We start from the raw sequence: 27,473 nt of genomic DNA on the forward strand, positions 1-27,473 counted from the left end.
CATCTGAATCTCGTATCTGGGGTCACCACCTTGAAATTGAAGGAGGGCAGTTTAAGGTTGGCTGGAGGACACCACTAAATTCAATGGCACAGGCAAGTCTACATCACGCTACCCAAAACCCAGTAGAGCATGTTAAACCTAAAGGCCTGAACCACATGCTCGAGACATTTCTTATAAAAGTGTGCCATTACATGCACATCATACCACAATTAAACAGTACTTCGGTGTATTCAAGACCTACGTAAAAATGCTACAGTTCTAGGAGATGCAATACACAGGCAGGGAGCCGCTAGAAGTGAAATCAGCAAATCCATGTGTTTTTAGCTTATGTTAAACAGTTTGCCGGGTTGCCATACCGTGATCCAACTGTTGTAGAGCAGAGTAACCAAGGGGTCCGTTTCATGCCCCCTCTGCTCCGAAATCTGAGCTTGGCGATACTAGTAGAGTTCTCAGATAGTTGGTGACTTTTACTTGGCAATAAAAGGAAACGTATGCCATGTTGTGTTTTTTTCAATTCAAACAATGTTGAATGATGCCAATATGAAGACTTATGCCAGGTACTAAGAGGAGTTTACAAGCAGTGTGTTATTGTTTGTGCAAATCGGTCTCTACACTATATGGGTAGTGGGACTTTGCCTTCTGCAGGCTCTTTATAACTTGCACAGGGATGTGGCATTTGTGCAAAGCATTCCGTCGGTCAAGGCAGAATCTTACCACTTTGTGGAAAGTAGATTCATCTGGAAAAACAAAGTATAAAAACAGGGGAAGTGCGATCTGAAGAGTTCAGTCCAGGAATGAACAAATAACTGCCACAGTCCATAATCAACAATTATGGATGTAGGCATTTTATAAGCCAGCTCTATAACCAGAGGACAAGTTTAAACATTAAAGTTACCATTTGCAAAAGTGCCTGTCCTGAAACGGCACCACCTCGAGGCACTTATTTTGGGCATAGGAAATGACATGCACCCAATATGCAAAATGCTTTTTTTTCTTACTAGACTTGCATACAATTTTGTACTGCATTTGCTGGACTAGACACGGTACTGTAAAGGTTGAATTGGCACATATGTATGATTTGTTAATTTGATTTAACATGCCGAGTAATCCGTGAGATGGCAGTTTTTGAGAATATAATCTGCATGCTGTGCTGCAAACCGCAAACAAAACTCTTGGCATCTTTCAAAGTAGAATGCCAATAATTTGGGAGTGACTGCTTTCCCCAAAATACTTCCTGCTTATCTTGCTTTGAGAGGTTCTACCACCAACTATAGCCTTTGTTGTGGAACGCACTCGCAATAATGCAGTGGCATGAAGGTCCAGTGTGGCAATTTCAGAAAATTTGAACACACTTTTGAAGACCGCAATGAAATCATCAACATAGCATAGGAGTTTGAGGTAAGAGTCTGGGCTTGATCAATTTAGAAATATTTATTCTTTTATCCCCACAATGTGTCTCCGAAAAAAAATGTTTAGCCATATGGTATGGACAGTCCTCATTAACCACGGAATGCCAGTGCTTCATGATCCTCAAAGTGAACCTTCTAGTTGTAGACACAATGTACCATAGGGCGCACAGACCTACATGAATGTAAGCTACAATGCTACTTTCAGAGCATCCACTTTTGTTAATATAGATCACTGTATGTGAAGCCTTTCTTTGGAATAGCACATTTACATGCCTTACATCTGTGTATGGAAAGAAAAGTCACACTGGTGTTTGGATTGCAGGTGGCATTACTTGCAACTACTGGTAATGACTATGTGATAATTTATCGTTCAAACTATGAGCCCTCGAAAAGGTTACAGGAGCATGTGGACTCCTCCCATCCTTTACATCTGCGCCTAGGTTAAAGAGACTCCAATGTTTATTCAAAATATTACGGATTTGAAGAGCTTGCATAAAATGTCTTTTAATCAATCAAATGGGATCTGTGGATGTTGTCACACTAGACAAAAAAAATAGGAATTCACGTTTTAGGTGAAAAGAAGGCTGATGCTCTTGTTTCCATGCCTTTAAAATAAAACTTATTAGAGGCTCAGGATATTTACTAGAAAGAAAGCACTTTGCAACTGTAGGTCTCTCTTGAAATAGCAGTTTGATATGAAATTGCACTACATGCACAGAAGATCCCCATAATGGTATGCTCCACAGTAGGGTTTGTGGGCCGTTACTGATTTCATTAAGAAAGCCATAGTTGGCAGCCTTCAATATAAGAGTAGATACTAATTTAATATTGATCCAAAATTTAAAACCTAGAAAATCTGTGTTATGGTAGCAAGCAAATGCAAGATTTAATGTATTTGCATGCATCTTGCCAATCTAGTTTCGTGGAAGATCTTCACCTCCATTCTAAATTGGTAAAAGGCCATCAATGTATCAGAATAATAATTGTATATTCCAGTTTCCTGGCAATTGTCTGTTCCCACCACTCCATTTTAAGTTTTGCACATGGAGGGGTAGAAGATTGTCCCGTTTTTCAGGGCTGCCGAAAAAAAATCCATTCAATGAAAACAAACTGGTTAGGGAGATCATCTCAAAGCCTATTGTGTTAAAAAATCCCCATGCATGAGGGAAAGCCTCCACGAGCCAGCGATGATGGGATCGGAATCATAGCTCTCCGCTGGCTATAGATGGAGACTGGGAACTGATGGGAAGATTACCTTGATTACATATTACCGGTCACTTACTATAGGCTGATGTAGTAGTCAAATGGAAGAAGGGGGAAGGGACACATTGCACCCCACTCACAGGCGAGATGCCTGATGCAGGGACGCATACTACGGGGTGCAGGGAGAACTGGACATCGCCTGGAGAACACACTGAAATAGAACATGGGAGGCAATAAAGGCGTCGGACCACTCCTATTCCAGCAGCCCATTGGTCCATTCTATACTGTGTTTTAACATTGTACTGCATGTTGACCACTGAGCATTTACGGGGCTTGGGGGAGGGCTGAGGTTACGGAGAGTGTGGAGGGGGGCGGGGTACAGGGCCATGTTGGCCACGGTTTATTGGGGTAGAAGTTATGCACGCTATATACCGTTAGTTCGGTCAGCAGAGTAAGATGCGTCACTTTAATGTTGGCGTGGTACTGTACCGACTGCAATGGACTGTTGATGCCTGGAATCATTAAATTATGGCGCCTGGAATGATTAAATTATGGCAAGCAGAGCTCCAAATTTCATTCTATATAGGCTAATACAGAGATTCTAGGTCAATGGTCTCTATGATGCATTTATCTGCCCATGGCTAATCTTACAATTTTGTTAGGTCTTATCAAACAATTGGTGGGGCCATGACTGAGGCACAGCAGCCATCCAAGTAAAGCCATTAGGCCCTGGCATTGCAGCATAGGGAGGCCGAAAACTACATTTCCCAGAGGTCTCTGGGAGCAGGTGCATTTGCACACAGTCAACAGGGCACGCAATCAGCTGTTACACATTTAAGGCCACCTCCCACCTGTGCCGATTATTGAGAATCATGGCATGGGAAGGCGCAGCATTGTCGTGAGTGGGGGACTGGAGTAGGCATGGCAAGCATTGGAGGAGAGAACGGGCCATGCAGCGGTGACATCGGGAGGCTCTGGTGTTGGTCTGCAGTTTACAACATTGTCCAGGAGGCCTCATGCGACTCCTGGACTTCAGTTAAATGCTTGCAACGCATTTACTCAATTCTCTTGGACCCCACGTTTGCTTAGTACACATGCAGGAAATGCTACATGTAGTGAATTCAAATGGTTCATTTCATTTTGACTTATGAACTTGCACATTCATTGGGACTCAGTTACGAAGACTGCATGAAGGAACGTACAGTGAGCAACACGTTTTCCAAATCAGAGTGCGCAAAATAAAGACACGTTAACAAGTTAGCGTGGGCACAACTAGGGGCAAGACTTGATTGCTTGCAACATGTGTTCTTTTTGTCATTTCATACCATGAGTCAGGTGAATCACGTGGGGAGATTCCCCAGTTGTATGTTCCATTACGCTTGCTATGTCCATTTCATGTTGGTTCAGTTCATCATCATGTGCTTATCATGTTTGTGTTATTAGTCCAGTTGTGGTTGGTTGTTCAAGTTGGTGGGTGAATGAATGTTAATCTTCGACTACATGTTTAGGATTACAAGAGCAGGTTCAGGAGAGAGTGCTTATGCCAGTTCATGCTTCATGCAGGTAAGGCAACAAATAGGTGGGGTCAAGTTACCGGGATATGCATTTTGTGGTATTATGGTGCACTTTTTCCTAACATCCCCCTACCCATCCAATCTTGTTACCCTAACACTCTTTCCGGTTTTCCCAACTCTCCCCCCCCCTTCCTCTACACAACCTCTCCTTAATCCCTCTTCCCCCATTATTGACTGCCACGTCGTTACCTGTACCTCTAACATCAGGGACCTGTGCCAACCACGATGGACGGGTTCATTCCCCTTCAGCTTCTGTGGCTCGGGAGAGGGTGTTGATTCTCTCCCTCTTATAGTTTTGACCAATCTGTGGCATCATGGATATAGGAATGTAATCCAAAGAAAAAGGAACTACAGAAATAAATTGACAAATCAAAATGTATTCTCCAACCAAGGTCCAACTGAGAACACAATGGGTCTGCTTGGGGGGACTGGTAAAGGACACTTGAATATTTGTCACAATCGTCCATCATAACCACACCATCCCGCTTGGCCAACACTTAATTCTCATCAAGGGGTCCACCTGTTTGGATTGAGATGTTTCTGGAGAAATCTTCAATTCGGGTATGTTCTTTAGCGATGTGAAGCAATTTCAGATATCTGACTAGTTAGAAGGTGCAATGCAGGTGTAGCAGAGGACAAAGCAGGTTTGCATTTTAAACTGCCAATTCCTTCTTGATGTAGGTCACAGTCCCCCAGATCTGACCCCAGGACATACGCTCATTCATTGCTTCATTTGATGGTGTTGTGATCTCTAGAGCTAGAATGTCACAATCTAAAAATCAATTTATTTCATTTGTTGGCTGCTTGGGGAATCTTAGATTGTTTCCCTCATTAGAGTACCTGATATTTTTGATATCACTAGTTTTTATTTTCTCACAAATCAGATTGATAGTATCTTCATAATCAAAATTATTAATTGATACACACTTAAACCCAAGCCAACACCTGTTGTGGTTTTACAAATGCTAGATCTCCATTTACTACTTTCCCACCACCCCCAAAAATCACCCTTGTCCAGAGCAGGACCTGGGGTCTACCCATTCTTGCCCTCATCCTGCACCACCCTTGCTTCCTCGTGGGCGCCCTCATGATCTGTTTTGTCAAAAAAATAGACTTAAGTTTCAGCTCATCTCTATACAATTGCAGAGAGGTTTCCTTGGTCAGTGTCCAGTTCTGTGTACATTCAATCCGTTGATGTCACAGTTATGATATTATCCTTCACGTCTTTCCTACGATTGGCATCAAAACGTCTGGAAAAAGTATCGACACGTCTATCATAGTCCAGTTTATCACATTCACTTTTTTTCTGGCCAATTTTATTTTCCAAGTATTCTGTGTATTCTCCATCTTTGCCAATTGGATTTTTAATGAGTCAGGATCATGTGTGTCCATGCTTTAACTTTTATACATCCTCCCAGTGCTGTTATCTCTCCAATTCAGTTTGCAACACCATGGGCAGCCCTCTGTGGTCCATTTAGAAAGCATGAGCCGACCAGAGTTCCTATCTAAATACTAATATCCGGAGCCTGTGTACAATGCATCGAAATTAGACCATTCTGGAGTAGTGAGTTTTCCACTAGTTTATTTGTTGATTCTTCAATTTCGCCAAAAGAACAAGATTTCTTGGTGTGCCTCCACTTGTAACTCCACCATAATGGTGCATTTCCTGTTGAAGTATTTACTTTCCCAAGCAAAGCTTGCTAAGGCCTCCTCTCCAGCAGCTTGTGCTGCAGGCATGATGTACTCCGCACTTTGCTAATCCAATGAAATACCACTGTTCCGCCTTGAACAGAAAAATATTTTCAGGGTTCATAGAATTTAAATTTTTTCCAGAACTTGAAGTCTGGTTTCTCTTGCCCAAATCCACACATCAATGTTTACATTTGAACAGATGACAGTAAAATCTAAAGAGGCAAGCAGGGCTGTCACTGTGAGCTTTGAGGGTACAGAAGCTCTGATTGAACGCTCAGCAAGTCAAGTGGAAAATCAGCCTATAGCACATACTGTTGTCATAAGAAAGCACCAGTAAAGCAGAACAGTAAATTGACAACAACCATTTAGTGTTCTCATAGTATTCTCTATCTTGGAGGGCGGCAGCAACTTAAGTGTTCACATTTGTCTAGCCAGAGTGAACCATGCATTATCGAATTTTGATCATGTGTGAACATGCAGATTACAAGGAGCACACACTTGGAGTGCAAATGCTGGATGTGCAGCTCGGCTCGTGCCACCAAATATACAAAAGGACAAAACAGTCCATCTGGAAGAATGGAGTTGAATCTCACTAAAAGAATCAGACAAGTTAGTTTGAATAATGCAAGAATTCTCTCTCATCAGGATAGTGGCCACTGGCCTTAGTTTGCGTGGTCCAATTCATGATGCCAACAGGCATTTCCTATTGAATAAAGTGTACTAGGAAACATTTAAACTCATAATAAACGAGTTTGTTAAACATGAAATCCCATGTGCTTCAGCATAGGCACAAATCTGTTCACTGCTGCCATGATATGTACACTATACCCATCAAAGACTTTAGTGCATGAACCACCATGTTTGACAAAACCCGTTTCATTGGAGTTATGTGCTTTCATTATTTCATCATCATAGTATTTTGCACATCCTGCATAGTCATCAATAGCAGTTTAATGTAATTTCCAAAGGAAGGAAACCCTTTGAATGTCTGGCTTTCATCCTACATATTCAATGTCGGCATGTTGCCAAAGAGAAATGAAGGAAGTAGGGGTAAACAGATTCAAGCAAAAGCCTACCCACTCAAATGTTAGGGTGGTCCGAGTCCCACCAACTTTTTGGCAGATTCAAAAAATGAGGTTCAACTGAAATGATATAAATAATTTATAGAACCACTATAAAACAGTTTTGTTAACATTGAACTTATGGTTCGTTCGTAACGTGCATGCAATGGATGTGTTCAAAGAATAAATCAGAGTCCAAATAATCATACCAACTCAGCAAGATGGCAAAGTCTTCTTACTGTTTCATTATCAATTGTCTGAAACAGGGAGTTGCAACATACATCAATGGACACCGCACAGCATTCTCTTGAAGCATTTCATAAAAAATTATACTTTTATAGTAAAAACTCATATGTGACATACTATGTGGCAAATAAGAAACACCTATGTGGGTTGTGCTTATTTCAAGGGGAACATCCAAGTATGCTTTCTTATGCCCACATCTTGGTGCAAGTCATCATCATTATTAGATACACGGTACACCATTGGCTCTCAAACTATGAGGTCCTTCATTATATAGCCCTCTATAATTGGTTGGCACGCTCATGCTCTTCTGGAACATTCGGCTAAATAGCATCACAAACTCATTCCCCAGGTGTCAGGAGGTAGACTGGACTGTACCCTCCCCACACAATTAGCCCACCATCTCTCATCACCCATGCCTTCTGCCATGAAGATTTTCTTTGAACTTGGCCTTGCATAGTATCCTTGCTTCCGAGAATACACAGGAGTGAGCATGCGCGATCATAGTTCTGGACTGCATGCCCAACTCTATTTTCATCCTTGGCTCATGTGACAGGAGATCAAAGTTCATAATTGGTAACAAGTATTGGCTGCCTTTAGCCTTGATACCAGGCCAAACACCCATTCTCGATTTTTCCATGCTCCCAGTTAATTATCTGTTGTGACAGCCCTCATCCATTCTCTTCATGGGTTAAACTTACTGAAATTGCGACAGCGATGTCCAGCTTCTGTATAATGGCACCTCTGCCTGCACTCTATTCACTATGTATAACTAGCTTCTATGATTGTCAAGGAGTCCCCCCCCCCCTTCTCACCAGAGTTCGATCTTTGCTGGATTTCTTGATCGATGCCTTTTTGCGTACTGCTCGAGTCTTGAATAAGGCTGCACGAGTCTCTTCCGACTTCAGCGTGCGTTCAAGTACCGGGATGCAGGGATCCAGGAATCTAGGAAATAACAGGGTGCGCAACTAGCACACGAGTCCAGGAATCAATAAAGGAAGGAAAGGGACTAGAATTGGGTTAGAGTGGAAGAAGCAAGGGAAACAATACTGCGAGCTACGGAGTACACGTCTGGTCGCTACTTCGCAATAGCATTGAGACGCGCAGGGCTGCGGGGGCATGGCATATTTATGGAACGTACTACGTCCGCCGTGAAGGCTGGTGTGAGGCGTGTCACGTGATACGGCCATGTTGGGAGAAACAATTAATGCAAGCCCCGCCGTGACAAGGACCAGGAAGTCCAGAAGGGGCGCGTTCTGTGGGTCATGACAATGATCACTTAGTCTATTTGCGTTCCTGCATCTGTCCAGTTATTGAACGATTTGCATTTTCTGCAGTGCTCTTCACACGTGCAATCTTTTCGCATATGAAAGTTCACTCGATTCTTTCAGTTTCTATAAGGTCCGTACATGCTCTTCAGCCAGTCTTCTCAGTGTGTCACGCCCGTTTCTCGTGATGTCACCTAGCTTTTCTTTCTCTCATTTTCATATTCCTTCAGGGATCTCCTCCAAGAGATTGTCATTTCTTCTGGAATACATTTGATATGTTTTCTTTGTGGATACCTTTTCTGGAAGATTTGATGCGGAATAGTCACAATTGCTGGCGTCAAGCATGGCACGATTTTGGGTTTCCAGCACATAGGGAGGGGGGCGAGAGCTCCTGCAGGGGGCACTTGGCTGCTCCTCTACACTAAAGTCTATGTTCTTCGCACTGACCTTTATTTTAGTTTTCCTTAACCTTTCTTTCAGAGCCAAGAGATCATGAACCACAAGATATTGATATATTTCAATATTGCTATTAAACATAGGAAGGTGAACACATTTATATTTTTTTTAGCCTACTTGATTGAGAGAATTAGGTTGCAAAACGAAACTGCATTTCAATGACATTGCTAGCCATGGATGATATGTCACTCAAACCTATATCTTGGGAGCTCTAGAACAAATCTTATCTATTTGATGGTCATTTGAATTCCATTAAAATTCTGGCAATTCAAAAAGTGTTTGCACATCAGCTGTTTTTACCTTTCTGCAAGTTTGTATTTCATTGGACTGTAGCTTTACTTTGGGAAACCCATCTGTAGTTTGTGAGGAGAGGACTACATTCTGGGCATAATAAAAGGTTTTCTGGACGAAATTGCATACCCTTTTCAGGATAAATATCTAACTGGAGGACCTCCACCTATATTGGTTACACATTAGCAGTAAGTACTGCAGCAAATCTAAATAGCCATACAATTTCCTTTATGTCTGCCTACGCCATCATTATTAGGTGGCTCCTTCATCACAAGAACTTGAGTGGCAGAAACAGTGGCCAATGCATTTCAAACAGCATGTCCACCATCAGGGTGATCTACAAAGAACGCAAAGCATGCTGTTGATATATTTCCTCAACTGTTAATAGAAGCCATCTGTATTTGGAATTTAGAACATAATTTGTACAAATGGGTATCATACCGGACATAAAGCAGCACCCATATAGTTGGGGCATACATATGGACATAAAATATGTACATCTAAATTCCTAAATTGTGCAATAGCAATTTAGTGTACAGGTAAGATGTGTTCTAGTATTCAAGGAATTTCATCTTTTGTGAAGAACAGTCCAGTGTGCATGATACTTATTACTAAAGAAAGAAACGGTACCTCTTATTCAAATTGCATTTGCGCTAGCATGTGGCAGCTAAAAGCTAAAGGGAAAATACAAAAGAATAAACACACATTTGTATCAATTGAAGCTCTTAGTAAAATGTTGGAGCGTTTGTAGCATACAAATGCTTTCTACTGCACTTACCATAATGTTGAAACAGAAATCCCATGCAGTGGACAATGCAATGAAGGTAGAGACGCTAGGACCTACTGTGTACTGAATGAGTGTTTAATGTTTTCATAATCGTGTAGATTTGCTGCAGTTATTACTGCTAAGGAGTAACCAATAATGGTGGAGGTCCCACAGTTGGACACTTATTATGTTTCCTTAATAGTCAATTCAGGCTTTGGTGATCATCATATACTATTTACTTACTAAATGAAGACTTTTGAAGAGTATTCAAGGCGGTACACACTTCATCCCACATAAACATTTGCCTTTATGACCATTTTCTGGGGGCCAATTGCTTCCATGCAGATAGATTGATAATCCAATTCATCAGTTATGCTTACTCCACCCTCATTCCAGAGCATATTCTTTCCCCTTTGCGTTGTTTTTATACTCTTGTGTTTACTTTCCTCTCTCCACCGTCTCTACTCCCCCATGATCACCCCCAGTCTAAACACCTAGTTTTTGTTTTCTCTTCATCTCTTAAAGAAAATGTAAGCAGCTGTGTTAGACTGCAGTAGTTCGCTGAAGTTTCCACTTCTATTACTTTAGGAAGACTCTTAGTCCAATGGTTCATATCCTGGGGTTTGCAGAGTGCTTTACAGCGCACCCTACCTTTTAGCAATAAAAAGTACTACAGACATTTCATTTATTGCCACAAGCACATTTCCTACGTTTGCTTTTTCAGAATTATTTAAATGCGTCACTGCCAAAGTTCATGCTTTCTGCTTTTGGAGTTACCCATTTTCAAGTGTACTGATGTGTTCACATTTTTATGCCATGCTCGGTTTTTTAGTATGCAAGCTGAATATTTAACAGCTTGAATTAACACTTTATTTTCATTTTTTAAGGATCACCACAAGCCAGCAATGTATTCTACAAAGGATTCTTTTGACATAAATGTGATTTTTCAATGAGGTGGCCTCTTAAATTCATTTTTTTTATTTCTCCAATGTAGCAATGAAGAGTGTCCGCCATCACTTAACTTTTCTTCCGAAATGTTTTGTATATTTTCCTTTTTGCTCCACAAGTACAAGTTTGCTCGACTTTTTCGCAGGTTGTAGATAAGTTACAAAAAACTCTTTGCAGGAACATTATGAAACTTTTTCCAGTATGTTTCATTAATCCTGCATGAAAGTTCACTATATTAGTTCAGCAACTGATTTGGCCAAATATGAACACTCACGACTTCAGTGAATAACCATCAATATTTTCATGCATAAAACATTTTTGCATACAGACTTGCTTTTTTAGGCCACCATTTCAAAACTGCGTGCTTCGATTTCATGGGTTTTGGCAGACACCAAAAAAAAGTCTGAAGCAGCACATCACTCAGTTTAATAAAAAAAATAATCAAACTAGCCATGCACTTTACACAACAAAAAACGATATCACTAAGTGGAGGAACCTCCGAATTTCCTGGCTGGGGAGGCTGGAGGCAATAAAAATGGTTACTCTCCCGAGACTCCTTTACTTCTTCCAAGCTATCCCCCAGGCAGTTCCGGCCAGCTTCTTTAAGGAGCGCCGGTCGATAACGAACGAGTTTATATGGGAGGGGAAAAGGGCAAGGGTCAGCAGACAGCTGCTTATGGCACCAAGAAGGGGTGGAGGACTAGCACTTCCCAACTTCCGTCAATACTACGAGGCGGCCCAGCTAAGGGTGATTAGGGAATGGCTTCGGGAAGGGGAGGGAAAACACTGGGTCAAGATGGACAGAGCAGTCATGCAGCATGCATTGGGGGAGGTCCTGTGGCTACCCAAACACCATCGGCCAGGCCATATGTACTTGAGCTCTATCACCAGGTTGGTCGCGGACAATTGGGACAGACTGGTTCAACGTAAGGAAATCACAACTTATCCATCCCCATTTACTCCCATCTTTAATAAGGAATTTACCCCCGGGCTGAAGGGAGGGGCATTCAGGAAATGGCGAGACGGAGGCTGCCGGTGGGTGCGAGACATGTTCATAGGAGGGGAAATTAGCACTTTCGTGGAGTGCAAAAGGGACTTTGCAGTGGGGGAGGGCGAAAGGCTGAGATACGCTCAATTGCGGTATTGGCTCCTACATCCCACGAACACGGAAGCGGCCATCAGACCGCCAACTCCTTTTGAGAAATTCTTGATGACCAATGATGGCTCGAAGGGCCTCATCTCGCAGCTCTACAAGATCCTGGATGACGCAACCCCTAGGCCGCAATGGGCGTATATGGGAAGATGGGAAAGCATACTGGGCAGGGAAATAGAGAAAACGGAGTGGGAAAAGCTATGGAGGAAAATCCCCAAATTGGCGAGAGCCTTGCAAACCTGGGAAACATGGTACAAGATATTGTACGGGTGGCACTACACTCCGGTTCACCTGCATAGGATTTACCCAGGGTTATCAAGAACTTGCTGGAGGGGATGCGGTTAGGAGGGGACTGCGGAACACATCTGGTGGAGATGCCCGAAAATAGCCCTGTTCTGGGAAGATATCAAACAGGCAATGGAACAAGCGTTTGGGGCAGAGGGAGGCATACCCCCGGAATGGTCTCTATTAGGATTAAAGCCAGCAACAGGCGGCCCAAGGGGTAGGGAGAGGGCGATGCTTACTCTGGCGGCAATGACAATCATTGCGTAAAGTTTGGGAGTTAGTTGCAATGGAATGGGCCTCCTATGCGATGAACAATGCAATACAGGACTTTGCAAGTGAGTGGGGGGAGGTCCTTGCCTTTCTCAGGGATGACTTTAGGATTGGCTGGCGCCCACAGCGCTTGAGACTCCTGTACCTGGATTGACTCTGAATGAACGCTTGGATGGGACGATTAACCACACGATTTTTGCATCAGCACCGAGGGGGGTAGGGTAGGGAGGAGGGAGATCTTTGGGGCTTGTTACAGTTGTTGGAAAATTTAATAAAGAGAATTAAAAAAAAAACGATATGACTATTTTCATACATGTGCAGCAGGTACAAAGAGCTAAGCGGATTGAAAAATAAGCTACAAAGTACACACAAACCTCTGCAGCCACCAACACACACCCAAATACACCCATAACGAGTTGCGCATATTAGGGTTGGAGCAATCATTGGTTGCATTGAACACATAGTAGGGTCAAATAGACAAACATTCTGCAGCACACAAACACACCCTACTCAGTCATGCGCACTAGGGTCAGAGGGACTATGAGAAATTAAACATTCACCTAAAAGAGAAATATGCCATAAAATGTACAAGATGATTAGCCACTCCGAATTCGAAATTGGATTGTCGTAGATGTCCACCCATCGGTCAATATAACACATACAAATCAAATGCTCAAAAATTATTTTTTTCATAACAAATGTAGTTTGCTACATTTAAACACAAATGTTTGGAATTTAAATGTTAATTTTCAACCTAAACAAAATAAAACCAACATTGCTCAACCCTCAAAAGTCAGAATCGGCACTCAGTCACCTCACACAGTTACCTCACAACTTACAATATAGCAAGAAACATAGCAAACATACTATTCATTCTAAACACAAAATTGAAACCATGTTCCTAGCAAACATGAAAAAACCATACTGACTCTTGCCCAATGAATCTCACAAAAACCCTTGTTTAAAATTTTAAAAGAGCAGTCGCATACTCCGGGCCCGACACAAGCCACTATCAAAGATGAGGCATGGTGTACGGAAATTCAATCTGCCTTATCCAATAAACTCGAGAAAATAAGAGGGAATTGAGGTAAAAAAAAACTTGGCATGTCGAAGCAAGTGTTGGAGGACAATCTACACACCAGATTTAATAAACCTGAGGAACAAGCTGCCTTCAGTTTCCAGCCCATTTCCGAACTAGAATTGACTAAGGTTATCTCTAAACTAAAAAGTACTAGTCGCCAAGGAGATCTGTGCTCATCTATTCCAATCAAATAATGCTCTCCAGTCCTTATTCCAGCTCTGACAAAGCTTGTTAATGCGTCCTTTGCACTCCACAGAGTCCCAGATATCAAAAATGCATGGATAACTCCCCTATTGAATAAGCAGAATCTCTGCCCCCTCACTGCATCTTTTTGCCAATTACAAATGCACCCTTTCTATTGAAGATCTTGGATAGGGTGGCCTATAATCAGATTTCCACCTTTTTGGCGCAGAATCATATTTATCACGAATATCAGTCTGGATTTCGTATGAATCATGGCACCGAAATGGCTTTTAAATCCCATCTTCTTAAAAAAAAATGGACGGGGATCATATCGCTTTTAATGATTTTAGATTTGTCAGCAGCCTTTGACCTGGTGGATCATGCCATCTTGTGCACCAGGTTACAGATTAATGCTAACTTTTCTCAAGAAGCGGTACAGTGGGTTAGCTCCTTCTTAGAGGGGAGGCAAGTTAGAGTAGCCAGCGATAGTGCTGAAGCTAAACCCTTCATGCTTATGTATGGAGTTCCCCAGGGAGCCTGTGTGTCACCTTGCTTTCATAACATCTTTATGATTCATTTCTTTCAGATGCTGGAAAGAGAAGGGATCATATTTGCAAATTACGCAGATGACACAGTGCGTTATCCCCATATCAGGCTCTCATGTGGAGGATGAATGCCGGATAAATGAAATATATAAAAAAATCCGGGATTGGATGGTGGTAACTGGTTCATAGAATAAATTGGAGAAGCTGTGACCAAGCTATACATCTTTCTCTATAGATTGCTGTAAAATAGATGTCATGAATAAGGTTAAAACGCTGGGCATCTTTTTAGATAAGAACCTGAACATGAAGGCACAAGTAAACAGCCTCGCTTCCTCAGCTTCTTATTTTATCAAGCTGTTCCGCTGCCTTAGACCATTTGTGTCGGAGATTAACTCTGAAACACTGGCAAGGGCCATTATTGGATCGAAGATAGACTATTGTTGTAGCCTTTTGGTTGGCCTACCATTATCAGACTTTCATCGACTCCAGGTTATACAGAACGGAGCGGTCAGAGTTGTGAAATGCTTAACAAGAAGAGATCATGCGTCAGAGGCACGGCAAAGTTTACACTGGTTACCTGTCCAGGCTAGGGTCACCTTTAGGCTTCTGCTCATTACACACAAATGTGTACACGGACCTATGCCTATGTACCTTACAGAAATGATCATTCCTAAAACAAAATATACTAGAACTCTCTGATCGGATTAAACCAACACTTTAACTGTCCCGTGTCTGAAAACTAAGAAATCAAGGGATGCTTCTTTTATATCTGCAGCCCCCCAGAAGTAGAATTCCCTTCCATCTATACTGAGAGTCACTTCATCCATTGAGGTCTTCAAGAAAGGCTTGAAAACTGTTCTTTTCTCAGAGTGGTGTTCTCCCTTACATCTGATTTCATTCGCTTCTAGGATGGGTTTTCGGCCAACCCTTTCCTGTTCTTCTGCTCAGTGTGAGTTTTTTGTCTGAGTATCATGTTTAAGTGCCCTTAAGATCTAGGGTACCTGGTGCGCTATACAAATGCCAAAACAAACACTATACTACACAAACCAATGGAAATCACACATAAAAGAGCAATGTACAAAAAGACTTATTACCCCAGTCCAAAACAAAGCGGTCAGATAAGGGTCCAACAATGCTAATCTTAGGTTTAGGGTTGAAAAGGTAAAACCTTAACCATGTCAATATTAATGTTTGTAGACCAACTATGGAGACCTTAAATCTTTCTTTTAAATTTTACGAGTAATTAGATTTTAAACCATTATAGTTGCAGCACTAACCATCACAACTTCCAAAATGTGATGGTTCTAATTTCCATATTAGACATAAGCATAACTCAGCCATTGTCATGCATCAACAGGGTATTGTACCATATTAAAGATGAACTATGCTCCCCATTTGGAATTTGCTTTCAAACTTAACAAACATTCTGATTAACTGCTTTTTTTTAACCTTAACGTCCTTTTGTGAAAAAGGCTGCATCACTTAAAGTATCTTAATTACGTGGCATACAAGGTTCAGACACTAATAACCCCTGTATCTAGAGCAGGTCCAGCTGTGACAGACCTCAGACTGTCACCAAATGCCTCATTGAACTCTAAAGATGACATCACAGCACTCTACAGTGTTGCATGTGATCCTTTGCACGGTCATCTGTAACAAGTAATGCCTAGCATGAATGTGCTGGCCCATCATGATGCCCATCATGCCGTTGTTCAAAGTTGCCGATACTCCTGCACCCCCTTGTGCCTGGGTCTTTTTTTCACTCGCAGCTCACCCGCTCTGCACCTCGCTTCAGCCCCCTTTTCCTCTTCAAGCCCCGACCCATTCAAAGTCCCAACTTACCTGCTGCCAAGTTTTGTACTGCATCTCTTTTGCAGATTTAGGCTCGTCATAGAAACGTAGCAAGGACTTTGCTCTGAGTTTCCCTCCCAGAATCCAGGACCTCCATCTTTTGTAGCTTTCAGCCATAAATCAAATTGCACTCTACACAAGCCATTTATTCAACCCCCCAAAAATGCTTTTTTAGTATCCAACGTTTGCCATGGTGATAAAGGTGATAATCTAGAGATCTGATGGCCATCCCACGGATTTACAGCCCTTAGCCCACATAGAAATGTACCTCAGCACTTGGCCAGATAAACTCAGACTAGTTGAGAATTACCAGCTGGTGCCACCTTCGGAACCATGGATTACTACCCTACGAGAGCAATGCAGTATATGAGGAAGAGACCGGCTGCCAATTAAAAATGTACATGTTTGAGTAGGTTCTCGTTATGCCAAGGTTCCCTCTGCTCTTTCTGGGTAGCGGTATCTAATCACTCTAATCATGCTGCTGTTCTCGTTTCTCATGTCGGGATTCCAACTGCACCAGGATTCAATTCAGTTTGTTGTGTGCGCATTATAAATATCTCAAAATCAATCAAATCACACACCTGGGAAAACTTAGTATGTGCATGTCATGCATGGTGTTAGAAGCAGTGTAGACAGGTGGCGCATCAGAGCCATGCCCAGTGTGCTTGGGGCATTGCCTACAGCCATGCCTCTAGCTTCTCAGCGTGAAGTCAGTATAGACTAAGTTGAAATCCGGATAGGGGCCTGCAGGCCCAAAGCTGTGTCCATGAGCTCATACCAACTTGGTCCAGGCCCCATGGACCCCCAGGACAGGTCTAAAAGCCCTCAATGTTCTCGCAACCTGAGCTGCGATTGAATGCCTACATAGACAGCTTAAGGTCCAGGGGCCTTAAATAAGATCCACAGAACAGATCCCGCTCCAGACATACAGGCCCCAAGTTAGGGGGCTCTCCCTCCAAATGGCGTGGTCTGGAATGGTTTTGATTTTATATGCCAATCTGCATCTAGCCACCCCAGTAAAGCAAAGCCAATTTGAATTAAGTTCTGAGAGGCAGTGTCAAAGACTCCGGAGTAAATTCCCCACACTCCTCACCTGTGTCCTCTATTGAACTGTCCGGCGTCTGAGATTTTCTTTCTTCGTGCTTTCTTCTGTTATATAGGCTTCTTTTCTTTCTTCTGTGAAGATAAGGATGCGCTCCCTCGGACGCCACCTTGACCGGTAATGTCAACCAGACCAGGTGAAACCCAGGGAGCAGGCCCCAAAAGTTTCAGGGAAAATGCCTCCTGGCGTAAAAAAAACCCTGGTAGATAGTGTGGCAGTAGTAGACTCCGAAAGTAAGGGCTGCTCTGGATCTCGGGATAGTTTGTATTCCGTGAAAGTTTCAATTCTTCTGGAAGTTGAGGAAAATCTCAGTGATCTGTAATAGCTCCGGTAAATCAAATGTGAAGGATGGCATTGGTAACAGAGAGCTTGCTAACAAACCTCAAACGACTGCAGAGGAGGAGGTGGTTAGAAGGAAGGGCTAATCCACAGAGTAAAGCCCAAAAAGAAGGGGAAGCACAAGCCAGAACCAAAGAAGAGGAAAAGAATAAAAGAGGAAATAAGAAAAACAAGGTACCTAGAAACCCCAGCAAACTAAACAGTAAGTGATGGGTAGAAATATACTACTCACGAGCGCCGTACGCAGAGAATGTAAACAAGAAACCTACGGCGCTGCGAGAAGCAGAAAGCAGAAGGAGGTTGTGGCTCCAGAAGGGAGGAAGGCACTACCAGCAGCGGTGAACCGAAAAGGTAAACAAAGGCAAAAAGGAAGAAGAAACACTCGCAGACGCCGTATGCCAGATAGTTAGAGCATTGCCCAAGGCTCCGCGAGTGGTGGAAATCAGAAAGGAGCAGCGGCGCCGGAAGAGGAGGTAAGTTAAACCGGCGATCGCGGCCAGAAAGAAACACACTGTTACCGAAGGCAGAGGTCCTTGGTAACTGAGGGAACCGACAGCTAGAACCGAACGAGGAAGTGAGATACGAAAGGGTAGCTAAGGGTGAAAATAAAGAAGGCATACCAAAATTACCTGAAGGCTGAAAAGGCACCAGAGTGACAGAGGAATTCCAAAATAAACACCAAAACAAGGAGGGCAAACTAGTAAAGAAGGCAGAAGAGATGAAGACACGAGTAAACTGTAGAACACAGCTACTGGCAGCGAATACCATAGACGATTCAACGCAAGGAGCGTAGCACTGCCCCTCGGACATAAGTTGTAAGCGGCCATCTTGGAAAATGGCTAGAACGTCAATGTGGAACCATAGCCCTCCATGTTAAGTATATCTCCATCTTTGCCAATACTTCCAAAGGCGGTGTATGACACGCAGTCTCTGTTCCTCTTTCCACACTGCTCTGCCCAGTCTGTGCCATTGTCCCTTCTTTGTTGGCTTACTGCAGCCAGTCTAGGCAGCAGTACCAAGAATTTACATTTCTTGACCTTAAGTTAACTCAAAATGCAGCAACCAGTCTTCTGCTGGTGGGTTGGCTACATCAAATCATGTCTGCCCTCAGGGAGCTATTTTGGTTAGCAAGGACTAGCAGAATTTTGCATGGTCCATAGTAAATTTAGGCTTTGGCACAAGTTAATTAATAATGACGCCTCAATCTATGTGCCCACTAGACCACTGCAGTCCACCAATTAGCTCCTCATTGTCCCTTTCTCTAGGCCAGATCAACTCTGACTAGTGCTCAGCCGCTATCCCCTGGCAGAGCATTTTTGGTTCAATTTAGGTTTAAACAGGCCTTAAAGATGATCCAGTCGACCATATTCTAGACTTTATCAGCACTCTGGTTTATTCATTGCAAGTTTCCTAGTTCCTTCTGCAATATCGCTGAGGTGCTTAATTAGTGACTGTGCACTTAGCAAGCTGTTGTAATACAAGCCAGATCTGTGGTCAGGCAGATTATGGGCCTGTGGGCCCAAATCTGGGTCCATGATCAAACACCAGGCCCACAGTCCAGCAACCAGTCCACAGGCTAATCGGGCTCTGCATCAGTAAGGACTTCAAAAAGTGGGCCATAATCCGGTCTGGACTGTATACAGTCTTGGGAGCCACTCATCTATAGAGCCGACTCACAGGCTTTGAGCCAGTCTGCAGATCTAGAATACCAGTTCCAAGTCATGAGCCAGGTCTATAAAGTGGCCCTGAAAACTAAGCTGCATCCACAGGCTTATCAACTAAAATAGTGGGGCATGTTCCACCCCTCCATGGTCACACTTCCACCTTCACCCCAAACTTGCTGGAAGCCGTATAAGGCTGCATAATGACATTTTACAAATTGCCCAGTTCTGTAGACCCACCATGAAAAACTATGGGTCTCATTGGCGACAGTATAGAGATTTTTCAAAGGGGCCAAACCAATCAGAATGACTCCATTTCACATAGCCATCCTAACCAGGTTTTATTCAAGTCCACAGACTTGGATCAAAGGACACCAATTGGCCAATAAGCCATTTGGGTTTCGGTATGTCAGTTTCTATGAGAAACCAGATTTGCCACCCCCATCTACCTTACTCCCACAGATGTAACAAGGAGCTTAATAAAATAATCTGCATTCTTCTGTATATTTTTATGGGCCTTGTTTGAAGCGATCCAAAGTAAGAAACAAAGTGTTCTTTTGAACAGTCCAACTTAACCACAACTCTACAAAAACAATTGCCTGCTTAGATGTACCCCAATTACAGTCACTACCACTAATCTACCTTTTCTCCAAGATTCTTTGATAGCATGAAGACTGCCTCCAAACATGAAATGTGTTGGATTTTGCATATGGGATCCAAAATAAACAATCACCATTTGAAATTTTTAAATTTTCGTTTTACAGTGGCAGTTGGGATAATGAAAATGCTTTCCTCTTAAACCGTGCATGAGGGCAGAATGTCCATTATTTAACACATCCACTTGGAGACAACTGGCAGCGCAGTGGCTATTCACTTGATCTATTATAAGGAACTATACTAACCCACCTCCACAAAATAATGGTTAATGCCAGTTGCAATAAATACTTCTTTAATAACTGACCACTCAAACGTATACAGTAGAACATTCAGTAAACCAGGAGGGCCCGAAAGCCAGTTGCATAATTTTGCGAACTCCATTATGGAAATAAATTCAGCAGGGTAGAAAAGACCTGAAGGAGCCAGGGCTGGTGCATTCCTGAAAGCTTGAAATGGGTGGCCCTGCACAGTAGCATACACCTTGCGTAGACCATTCCATGCCAAGGAATAATCTCTGTCTCAGCTTAAACTAATAACATCCTCTACTGTGGGTAACAATACACAGGTGATAAAGCCAGATTCTGGGATCAATGGCATCCAAGTCCACATGTTCCCAATTGGCTTCAACATTTTGAATGGTTTAATGTTCTAGATGTAACAAAGGACTCATTTCATGTTGGTTGGTGGTGAACCAGGTTCCAAGAATGTAGGCTGGCTAGGAATAGTGATATTTAACATCCTCCCCCCACCGCCTCTTCTGGTGGCACGCTAGACAGCATCACAGTGCAGCCTTCCCTAGAATGGACCCTTAGCTAAGCTTGAATCAAAACCTAGTTACAAGACCTTAGCCGATTAAAAACAGGGACACAATGGATACACCTCAGTGACGGGTAAGCCAACTTAACATCTCCCTTTGTTTTAGACAAGTAGATCATCTTCAATTGCAATCCCAATCCCACCAATAGATTGTTCCTCTGGTAGTCTACGCAAGTGCTAACTTTTCATGCATTAGTCACTCAACCATCCACAACATAAATGACATAGGCACTTTCTTGCACTAGCAATCTCAGATAACACCAAGCAAGTCAAGAAACTTCAACGTTAAGTCTCCAGAGGTCTTCAAATCATCACTTGCTAGAATATATGAAGCAGAACATTATTGAGCAGGTTTTTTGTAAAAACATTTAAAAAGAAAATACTATTCTAATTTACACTACTGTAGGTCCTTATACTGGATGCCAGGCACATTGACCTCCATGTGGCATACATAGGACCTACCTGTGCTACAAAACATGTAGTATAAAATCAATGGAATTCCATTTTCCCCGAATGTATTTGCTGGCAAATTTAAAAGATAAGCTATTCAATTAAAAAATAACTGATGCACAAAACGGATCACATACAAGAAAGTCTGGCGGAATATTGTGTGAAGGAGTTCTATTGAGAAATGATTTACTCAAAAGGTACATCAACCACAATTCTTTCACTGGTTCAGTACAAAAGATTCTACTGTGTCGACAGATGCTTAATAGGGCTCTCGTATGGAGCACTGTTGAAACACCACTCCATTTACTGAAAACCGGTATCAGATGTAAAAGCTTCCACTCCAGCAAGCTTTCAATCCTCCAGCTTGCACTCTGCAACCACCATAATAAAGCTTCATCAGCTCCAAGAGTTTGATTCAACTCCTTAGATTGTCTTTAGTATTAAACTGCATTTGGCCTAAGTGATTTCTGTAATTGAGAATGACATTAGCACACATCGCCTGAAAAGGGCACCTCAGCACGTTTGTGGCCCCAATATCTCAGATACATGGTTGATACTGCACAGGTTCCAACAGAGAACTTTTCCATGGCTTTGCCCATCTGGTGGTGCTGTTGGCTAGTGACTGTCCTGTTGATGTCCTCTGTGATAGGTGCACCTCTGCTCTAGTAATGGCCTGGATGAATGTGCAGCACCAATCACAGTCATGCGTTTGAAACTAGTGAATTGGTGGGCAGGGCTCAACACCTGTGTATTGGTGCACAACATGCTGGCTGCATACCAGAAGAAAACGGTGGCCAGAATAACATGTGCCAGGTGAGTGATCACCCTCCTCCCCCACAAATGCAGAGATGCAGCAAAACAGTAAGACACTTGCATATATGCATGTGTGCCCAAAAACCTATTGAGCTATACGTCGTAACATGGCTACCTGGATGCTACCAGCACCACACACCTGAGCCACCGACCCTGCTGCAGTGCTGCCAGTTATTACAGTAGCGGAGTAGCACCAATGTCATGCAAACTGTCTAGAAGAATGTGCTGGCATTACCATCATTGGGACCCAACTGCGTCACCTTCCAGCTCGTTATTCACGAAAATTGATACCAGCACAGCAGTGCCAGTGTTCACAGTTGTTGCTGGTTGTGTAAGAGTGAATGAAATTTAAAAATAATTAGGTCAAAATACCACATCCCAAATGAAATTAGCCTGATAAGTGGCGGTGCTCAGAAAAAAGTCAGTCTGAGCCCTGGCAAACATCCCCACAAATTGAACGTTGGTTCCAGCCAATAAAATAGAAGAGTTTCAGATTGCATCAATGTGAAGGCCAATATTTTATAAGTGGATGTTCAATTACACCACTCTAAAAAACTATTTGTACAAATGGTACCAAGATTCTTACCATCAGTGGACTGTTCTGTAGAGCCTAGAAAACAAAAAAAATAAGGGAAGTGTTTAATTTGCATGAAATTGAAATACGAATCTAAAAGGCTTTCCTAAAGTCATGAAACCAAACATGTTTAATGTGCAGCATAAATGAATCAAAATTAAAGCTTGGGATTCATCACTAAATATTACCTGCGTGTCACACTAGCTTTAAGAAATCCCTGGACATTCTATACATGAAAAGTACTTGAAAGATACATGTAGGAATTGGGTACAATGCACACAGTGGACATATCCATGAGCGTTTGAGGCAAGCCTACTGAAAGCTGGTACCTTAATTTACAAATAGGGAAACACTAGTAGGGCACTCCGCAATCGGTCATCTACACGCAGTATTCCAACCAGGATTGAGTATGATTGATCAATCATTCAGAGTTTTCTTAATCCATCAAAAATATGTAGCCTCGAGGAGCATGAACCTTTACACCATTTTCATTGACCTCAAGGCTGCTTTTGATCGAGCTCCCCGAAACAAACTGGACGTACCTTGCTGACATAGGCATCCCGAAAGGTCTGTTAAGTTCCATCATTAGTCTTTATACGAACATGTGGAAAATCAGATGGAGTATGGCAGAAGAAACTATTTCCCCCATTGATATGAACCACATAATCTGCCAAGAGTGTCTCTTGACCTCCACCCCATTTTCTATATACATAAACTGATCATCGCCTTGGAACGTGAGGGGACATATGTATCTATGATGGGCTGTGATCTTATTCCCCTCCTACTTTTTGCCGACGACATTCTAATCTCCAAAACTCCCACTGGATTGTGGAAACAGGTGGTCATTTCCCCACAATGGTTGTATGGAGAGTGGCCTCATGAAGAACATGAAGACCAAAGTTATGGTCTTCTGCCCTTGTAATTGTAAAAAGAAGCAGATTGAGTTTAAAGAAAGGAGGGCAAGTCATTAAGCAGGTGGATACCTTTGATTAACTGGGGATCCAATTTTCTGGGAAGGGCACCTGCTATCAGATGAAGAAGGCACTCCCAACACTAGACAGATCCAGTAGTGCTATACTTTGGCTAATTCCTTTGATGGACGGTCTGTGTCCTCTATGTTAGAATTACATAAGATGCAGGACAAAGTCACAGCGATTTCTGGTGCTGAAATGTGGGGTAACACCAACTGCAACAGATTGAGAACACGTTTTCTTGAAGAATCTTCATGGCTCTTGAAGAGTACACCTAACATGGCCCTTTCACATAGAATTAGCGCATGGGTGACACATTGGCAAGCAGATCTGTTTTTTTACTGGGCATGAATCTGGTCTACACTAGAACTTTCAAAATATAAGGAAGTTTTGATTGAGGTTCTCTCTCAAGCAAGCGAGAGAAACATTCAATGGTGCACTTCATATGAATCAGTTGTGTATGAATGCCTTCACTGTAAATCGCCAGACAAAACCTTGGATTCAACAGGGATACTCAGCAAGGTCGCCGCTTGCTATCTAACTATTTGGAGTCAACAACCCAAGCAAGCCAATGTCCAAACTGCAAACCAGTTCTTGGGAAGGAAGACTACTTGGATGACATTAACCCACGACTTTTGAGAAACCATCATATGTAACATTGTTGGAGTATGCCGACGCTCAACTCTTTATTGCTTAAATGGCACGTACATTCATGTGAGACATGCCCCGCCTGTTCATCGGCCAGGGAAACAATTAAGCATTTTTTATTTATTTGCCCTTACTATCTGGCACCCAGGAAAAGAAAATGCAAGCCGCCTTTGGTAAAATATAATAGACATCTGCAGGAGGCCCTATCTTTGTCCAAAAGCATGGTCTATGATCCTGTGGTCTTTGCATTCTGACATTACATTCTGCGTGCTTGGCTACTTAGGAAACAAATATTTAACTATAAGGGATTGGAAAGTCACACAAGGGTTAACTGCAAATAGGATGCACACTGCACTTTATATTTTACTTTACTCATGCAGCTTTGCCCCAAATGTTGGGGAAGTTACGTTTAGCTATATTTTATCGCCTGGAAGTCATATTGCAATAGATTCTACATAGGCTTGTGCATGTTATGTATTTTTTTATTTTTTATTTTATTGAGCATTTGTTAGCCACTTTATACAACTGAATAGTGTTTCAAAGTGCCAACTGGCTAAATGGGAAGAGGAAAAAAAGAACAGTGGCAAAATAGTAAAATACAGTCATGGTCCTGCTAGGCCTTGTGGCATTCAGCCATGCAAGGGTGAGGATAAGTGTAGGAGATAGGGAGGGGAGTGACCAGAGGAAGGGCAAGTGCTAGTGGAGGGCCCGGTGGGTAGTGCCAAGGGGAGCCAGGGAGGAGAACCTCAGGCTAGGTGCAAATGCAGGTGTCTCCCACAAGTAGGATGCAGAGCTGCCATACAGGGCCCAAAGGCAGTGCAGTGGTGGGCATGCAGGTATTGACTGGGAACAGGGGCCGGAACTCCTGTGAGGTTCATGAGTTTCAGGACACCAGTCACAATGGCAGTGGGGTGATTAGCAGGGAAGGGAAAGTAGAGAAGAGCCAGCTTTTTACCCGTTTTCAGAACTTAAGGGGGTCTGGCTCAATTCTGAGAGGGGCAGCGAGGCTGTCCCAGAGGGAGGCGCCAGCCGAGGAGCAAACTCTGGCCCCAATTTCAGCTTGTCAAATAGTTTGAGTGGGATGAGTGTAGAGCTCTAGTAGGGGAGTATTTAGAGAGGCAACGTTGGAGATCGCGTGGTCCCATGCCCCAGAAAGCCTGGTTGATGCAGAGGGTCTTGAAGTTGATCTTGCAGCCACCAGGAGGCCAGTGGAGAAATGTTAGGGCTGGAGAAATATGGTTCCTAGACTCGAGACCAAGGATACGTCGTGCTGCCCTACTCTGGATTAGCTGGAAGGGGCACAGACAGGGAAGAGGAAGATTAAGAGACTGTTGCAGTAGTCCAAACTGGAGAGGACCAGAGCTCTGGAGACATTGAGCTTCTGAGGGAAAGTGAGGAATGGAAGAATGCCTCTGAGGAGGTTGGAAGCGAGACCCTATTAAGGTCCATGATGTCTGAGATGAAAGAGGAATTGAAAATGACTGAGGTTTTTGGCCTCACAAGATGGGAGCAGAGGGCCCAAGTTGGTTGGCCAGAGGGTGGGAGGAAAAGAGGATCCAAATCAGAAGGATCTCGGTCTTACTGGCATTAAGGCAGAGTTAGTTTGTTGCACACCATGCCCGAATGGCGGAAAGGCAGTTGCGGATCAGAGAGGAGGAGAAGAAGGTAGAAGGGAAGTTTTAAGGAAAGCTGTGGGTCCTCGGCATAACACTGGAAATGGGGAGAGGGAGGAGGAAATCCGGTGAGGGCCTTGAGAGGGAATTTTACTGTAATGTATTAGGTTGTGTATTTTTTTATGTTTATGTTGTATTTACTTTTATGGCTGATGCCGAAAATTTAGTATTTGATGACTGTTGCACTTATCGCAATATTAGATCTACTGAAACAAATCAAATACAGGACAATAAAATTGTGTGCGCCCACAGAATTTTGCAATTGACAATCATATTTATCACTTACGTCCCTAAAGGTGATGTTACACTGAATAAGATTCGCCTCCAAGGTTCCATTAACCCTCACATTCTAAAGTCGCTGATTAGAAGATATGAGATTTCAACCTAAGCTTGAGAGCACAGCAATAAATTGCTTCTAAATATGGACCTGCCATGTTTTACACAATTCCCCATAAGAGTTGCCAATTGTGGCAAGACCGTGTGAAACGCTTCCTACTGAAAGAACTCAAAAGCTTGAACATTAAGACCTATCACTTTACACCACTAGGCAACTTCAGAATCCTTAATGACCGATTTCTGTGGCATTCAACATTAGCACCATCATTGTAAACAAACTACATGTTTCGAGTCCGATGTCACGTTAACCTTTTGGCAACAGTGTTCCTTGTGGATCCTAGCCGAGTAACAAATTCTCCAAATACTTTCTACCCCCTCGCCCAGCACAATCCCGGAGAACAGGGTCTACAAATCTCAATGTAATTTGGGGTAGTTTTCAGAACACTGGCGTGCAGTGACCGACAAATAAGTTTAGTAAAAAGGAAAACTTAAGGAGTGCATGCAAAATACACTAAACACAAATTAAAAGATGTGCTAGTGTCTCGCACGCAACAAGTTGCTCACTGGCTATCCTCTTCATTCCCAGGTTGAAATATAGCACTGCAGTTCCAATTGCTTATTCCACATTCATAGCCACAAGTTAAGCAGCAGGAAAAAGCTGTGTCCGGAGCGCTTCAAATTGAGAAAGCCAGGTTTCCACATCTCCACCATTCAGAGGTTTGGGAAATCTCAAGGACAGCAAACCATACCCAACTGATAAGACACACTTGACATCAAGTTTTTTTCTGCAATGCAGGACTTCTGTTCGGTCCATTGCTGCTATGCGTCTCCATTTGTCTCGACCAGGTAAAGTATTCCCCTCGATCACATTCCAAGGGGGGTGGCATAGTGTCCTCAAAGGATGATCTTTCTAGTTTGCAGTTGGTAAATGGAACAACCTCAATTAATGCTGATAAAAAGAGCAACTTGGGCATGAACATGTTCCCTTTCTAGGTATAGTCTGAAATAGTGGGTTCACTTCTCAGCTTTACTTCCTCCAGTTACAAATATATTTCTTAAATTGCTGCTGTTTGTTTGCATGGATAGCTCAGGAAACATTGTAGCTTCATGGCAACAACTTTGGAATAACAGAAAAGAGTTCTGAATAAGAGAGA

General features: G+C 42.8%; 1 protein-coding gene across 1 annotated transcript in view; it reads right to left on the reverse strand.

Moving 5' to 3' along the window:
• OVCH1 (ovochymase 1) overlaps positions 1 to 27,473 on the reverse strand; it is a 1,424,491-nt gene that overhangs the window by 145,767 nt on the left and 1,251,251 nt on the right. Inside the window, exon 28 of the mRNA XM_069628530.1 lies at positions 22,704 to 22,727. Coding sequence (XP_069484631.1) covers positions 22,704 to 22,727 — 24 coding nt within the window. The remainder of the gene's footprint in view (positions 1 to 22,703; positions 22,728 to 27,473) is intronic.

The sequence above is a fragment of the Ambystoma mexicanum genome, chromosome 12 (genome assembly GCF_040938575.1).
Source record: "Ambystoma mexicanum isolate Mex_15411 chromosome 12, UKY_AmexF1_1, whole genome shotgun sequence".
NCBI classification, from domain to species: Eukaryota; Metazoa; Chordata; class Amphibia; order Caudata; family Ambystomatidae; genus Ambystoma; species Ambystoma mexicanum.